Below are 5,466 nucleotides of genomic sequence, written 5' to 3'. Positions count from 1 at the left end.
GGTTGTGGCTCTAACTTGAAGATGAGAAAAAGAAATAAATTAGAAGCTTTGAGATATCAACCTAGCCTTTGTAGTATCACCATTAAATGAGAGCATAATATGCTTAACAACTGATTATAAAGTGCTTTATTGTTTGCTACAAGACCAGGGGACTTGCTTATTACAGAAGCAAAACCTAAAAGAATTCGGAAAGCTAAATACTCCTTAGGGTTAGTTAATTTATCCTAACACACATGTTTAATATCTGTACTATAACGTTAGTATATATTATTAAATTTGCCCCTTAACATATAAATATTAATATCTACTCTCTTTTTTAAATGAGGAAAAAAAAAAAAAAAAAAAAGGAAGAAGAAGAAGAAGAAGGAGTTGGTAATTACGTATAAATAACTACTCATAACACTCCCTCAAGCTGGGACATATATATTCTTAGAATCTCAAGCTTTAACATATTTCTCAGATTCTAAGCTGCATGAGATCTTTTTTTAAATGACATTTATTATTTATTTGAAATGTAACTCAACAATATAAACAACCTTCACTGGTTTTAGATTTGTGTCAAGGCATATATAACTCCCACAAATGAAAGGTGTAATTTTGTGAAGTAGTTGCCTTGTTGTATGAAAATTGCCCTAGGAGGCAGGATTTTTACTTGCATTTTTTTATTTAGGATGGAAAGGGTAGAATAGAAGAAGGGAAAAGAAGAGAAGGCAGGGAATTCTAAGCTTCAACTGCTTAGAATTTGCCTAAACCGTAGGCTTCACACCTAAGGGTGCTTGGAAATCACCACCATGCTAGAGAGAAATATCTCTAATTAGAAAACTTTTATTCAAATTGCAATGCTAAAACCATTCTTAGAGCCTCTTTTTAATAGGCTTCAAGGATTAATTAAGGCACAATTACATCCTAAAGGACATCTCATCCTAATAAAAAAAAAATTCTAGTATCTCAAAAAAAAAAAAAAAAAAAAAAATCTAAACTTATAAATTCTGAAATAATTTTGGTTGTGCTCCTAGCATGAATTTTCCTTTCGGAATTTCTTGATTTGATACATTGCATCTTTTCCACTGACTCAGATTTATGAAATTGTAGGCCTACATGCTCTCTGTGAACTTATCAGCAAGTTCTTTCTTTGTCCCTGACCTTACTTCCATGCAATATCGAACCTATGGTGCCGCAGTGAGTGAGGCAAGTTTACCTCTAATACCTTATTGCTTCCACATTTGCTTATTTTAGAACTAAAGAAGTGCTTCTTTAGATAAAGTTGCATGAGGGCACACTTCCAGGGTACCATATTGCATTACAAGTCACACTTAGTGAAAATGCAAATATCGGCTAAAATTCAATAACAAAAGTTTGGTGTCACAGGTGGAGGTGAATATTTTGACAGGAGAAACCACAATTTTGCAAACTGATATTATCTATGATTGTGGACAGAGTCTCAACCCTGCTGTGGATTTAGGACAGGTTTGTCTAATTTTAATCCTATGAGCTATATATATATTGTGTGTGCATGCGCGTGCATTGAGTTCAAGTTACACTTAGTATAAATTGTCATAAAAAAAAAAAGTTACACCTAGTGTAACTTTAGATAATGTTGCACAATTCAATATTTTTTATTGGATGCAAATTTTGACAAATCCACCGGTTGGATTACATTTTCTTCTTAGATACATACAAAATTTCAACATGATTAGAAATCAATAACTATCCCATCTATCAAATATTTTAATTTCAAGTTTTTGTATTATAAGATTGCGCATAAAATGGATCAAATATTAAATAGCATTTGATTGGCACAAAATTTGGCATGTGTTTTAAAAATATAGAGAACATGTAATCCAATAGTGGGATTTTCAAATATTAATTTAATAAAAGGTTATTACATGGTGTGATGTTACTTAGAGTTATACCAAATGTAACATTATCTTGAATGTATAAAAACAATCACACACACTTCACTAAGCAAATGAAGGCGTCTCTTATTTCATTTTGTCATAAGCTAAGGAAGTGCTAACCATATCTGCGTTAAACCCCAAAAGGATTTGGTCTACTAACATTCCAATCCCTACTGTGGGATTAGATTAGATCTAGGGTCAAATTCCCTTAACTTTCATCTATGGTATAAAAAAAAAAAAGATGTTACCAAAAACAATCAAAATCAATGAGGATTTGTCAAATGAAGAGCAACCAATTCAAATTCTGGATAGAAAAGAGCATGGTTTACCTACCAAGAGTATCCTCATGGTTAAAGTATTCTGGAGGAATCATGCCATTAAGGAAGCCAATTGGGAGAGTGAGGCTAAGACGAAGGAAATATTTCCACATTTTTTTCAAGGTACAGGGACTGAATTCTTATAGGGGAAATAGGAATAAGAATTTTTTCCCACCAAGCCTAAGACTACATAAGATCTAGGAGTTCAAACAATTAAAACAGGACGTTAGGTTTTAAATGAGGGAGATTAAAATCGCTCAGATTGTGTGGATTTGGATTATGAAAGTCTTGGACGGGTGCTAAGTCCCACTTTAGGCATGTACCAAGTTGAATTGGGCTATAAAAGTGATTAGAGAGATTCTAGTTATGACTAGTCCTTATTGCAATACATCAAATTGTTTGACTTATCAAAAAAGAAAAACTAACACCTTAATTTGTTTGGTTTTGCATGTGAACTTAGATTGTGAAGGTGTTGTGTGGGCTTGTGTTGAGTCCCATCTTACATCGGGCGTGAAATAGGTCAATAAGAGTTATATAAACAATTATGAGGAACCCAAATTTTTATATTCCTTTTGGGGTATAATACAAATGTGGTTAGCACTTTTCTCCAGTAGTGACATATTGTAGCATAACCAACCTAGTAACGCCTTAAGTGCTGGGGAAACTGCAATGCAACACATGCCTTGATGAGGACATAATGATTTAATTGTGGGAAAATGTAATATCTTGGATTGTTTGGATTTATGTGTGGATTTAGATTGTGGAAGTGACGTGTGGCATGTGTTGAGTACTATATCAGGCATGTGCTAAATCTTTCTAGGTTATATTATTATGATTATGAGCAATCTCAATTGTGACTATTCCTTTTAGGGTATAATGTAGATGTGCCTAACTCTTTCCTCGGGTTATGACACATTTAGTCCATATAGTCTCTTTAGGTGCCATACTTCCCTAGCAAATGAAGGTCCTTATTTCTTTTAGTCTACATTGCACACGTTGCTCTGGAAAATCTCAGTTTCCCAGCCAAGGATTCTTTTCTGCCTTCTGGAAAGGGTGGGGGAGGGTGCTGTGCTGACTATGGTCCTGTGTGGAGTCATTTTTATCTCAAACAATTGTAGCTGTTTCACTGGCTAATGTAATCTACGTGGACTTCAGCAAGAATTGAATTCCAGAAGTTTTGAGGGATGTGAACAGAATATCGTAGAAATTAAAGCCTTCTTTCTCCATACTTTGTTGAATTGGAATGCTGCTTTTCTCCCTCCCTCTTGTTTTTCTCTCTTACAATTGCTTGATCACTGTATTTTGAATTGATTGTATTTCTCTCTTAGTACACCGCTGGTGTACTAGGTTTGCTTTTTTCTAATAAAATTTTTTGTTACTTAACAAAAAATAAAAAAACTAAACTTAGTAGTGCTGCTATTTCGTTGGCCAAATCCCAACCAAACACTACTTATATAGATGTGAAGCCTTCTTTTTGCTTCGTGTGAATTTCACCTCATACAGCTCACACAGACTCCTCAATCCATTCTGAACCTTTCTTCCACCTTTCCTCTCCAATCCACGATCAAACTTGAGCTGCTTCTTTGCTTCATATGTATTGGCTTGGTTTTGTCCAGAAGAAATTCACCTTGCAGAACCCAACGCTTTTGTTGCATACAAGTATTTATGTTAGAATGTCGATACATTACTAACTGGATGCTCAAAATATCTCCTTTCACTTATAAATTATGATATCTGAAGTTGCTTCTTGCAGATTGAAGGAGCTTTTGTCCAAGGAGTTGGGTTTTTCATGCTTGAGGAATACCTGACAAATTCAGATGGATTGGTGGTTGCGGAAGGTACATGGACATACAAGATTCCTACACTTGACACCATACCCAAACAATTCAATGTTGAAATACAAAAAAGTGGACATCATCAAAAACGTGTTCTTTCTTCAAAAGGTATGTCCCTTCGAATTTTTGTTTTAAATGCAAATGGCTTTTACTGGAAAACCTTCCAGATGCCTCTAAGTAGTTGAAATTGAAACTAATTGATGAAGCAGATCATTGATGATCTTGATCTGTTGAAACTATGAGAACTTTATGATTTATTGTAAAAATATTGAAAGAAGAATAAACTAAGGCCAAACAAGAAGACCTATTAACTAAACTAGATTCGCCTACTTCTTTGATAGGACCTCTTTGCTTATAACTAAGGCCATTGCAATGAGTATGAAATTGCAAAACCACCCTTATTTTAATGAACTTAAAATAGTGAAATGTAAAATAAAAGGGAAAAGGATCCTCTCCATTTGAAATGGATCTGATTCATGATTCAAAGTAAATATTATAAATCTGAAGGTGCACAGACTGCCAAGTCATTGAAATTTGTGGTGGTATGTACACTGTTAGATTCAGAAAATAAAATCTTAACTGTGAACTGTGAAGTGGAGGGGATCTTTTTACAGAATATTGAAATCATACTAATCCTTTTCCAAAAACATCTTATACATTGTGTTGCTCATGGCTTTAGCCATAGACTGATGTAATGTCTACTTCCCTTTAAATTATGCAGTGTGCTATCCTGGCAGACATTGCAAAGGATCTAATTTGAGTTTGTTATCAAAACACACTCCTAAAATTAATATAGTTTGTAGGCGCAAATTGTCATCGGGTAGAGTGATGTTTGTAGTTTGATCAATTAGTAGTGTCTAAAATCAAAAGCTGTTTTGTGCAGCTTCTGGGGAGCCACCTTTAATTTTAGCAGCTTCAGTTCACTGTGCTACTAGAGCAGCTATTAAAGAAGCCAGAAAACAGCTTCTCTCTTGGAGTGGCAAAGATAAGTGTAGTTCAACATTCCAGTTGGAGGTTCCTGCTACGATGCCTGTTGTGAAGGAGCACTGTGGACTGGAAAGTGTGGAGAGGTACTTGGAATGGAGAATGGGCAGAAAGTGAAGGAGCTCTATGTGCTGGAAGATGGATGGAATTCACCATTGCTGAAAATAAGCTCACTTTTATCATTTGGTTGTAGCTTTTTTTTTTGGGGTACATTTATTTAAAAGAAAAATAAACGAGAGAGTAGTCCTTATAGAGACGAAAATATGGGGCAAATAGATAATAATCTCCATGTTATTACCTGGGGCTGGGGTAGCTAATTTTTGTATTATGGTTAACCTTAATGAAAGGAGAGTTTGGTAATAAATCCTTGACCTTTTGTTATATTTTACCATTTTAGTTGTTTTATGCATTCTCTATAATCCATATTCTTCA

The 5,466-nt window shown here is 34.5% G+C and overlaps 1 protein-coding gene across 1 annotated transcript in view; it reads left to right on the top strand.

Annotated features, from left to right (window-relative positions):
- Positions 1–5,466, top strand: part of LOC111994258 (aldehyde oxidase 4) — a 12,685-nt gene extending 7,219 nt beyond the window's left edge. The window contains 4 exon segments of the mRNA XM_065760591.1: positions 1,093–1,188; positions 1,369–1,467; positions 3,969–4,158; positions 4,934–5,466. Of these exon segments, the coding sequence (XP_065616663.1) occupies positions 1,093–1,188; positions 1,369–1,467; positions 3,969–4,158; positions 4,934–5,151 (603 nt within the window). The 3' untranslated portion in view covers positions 5,152–5,466.

The sequence above is a fragment of the Quercus suber genome, unplaced genomic scaffold, assembly GCF_002906115.3.
Source record: "Quercus suber isolate HL8 unplaced genomic scaffold, Cork oak 2.0 scaffold_373, whole genome shotgun sequence".
NCBI lineage: Eukaryota > Viridiplantae > Streptophyta > Magnoliopsida > Fagales > Fagaceae > Quercus > Quercus suber.
Note: the sequence above shows the minus strand (reverse complement) of the source record. Positions and strands in the feature narration are given on the sequence as shown.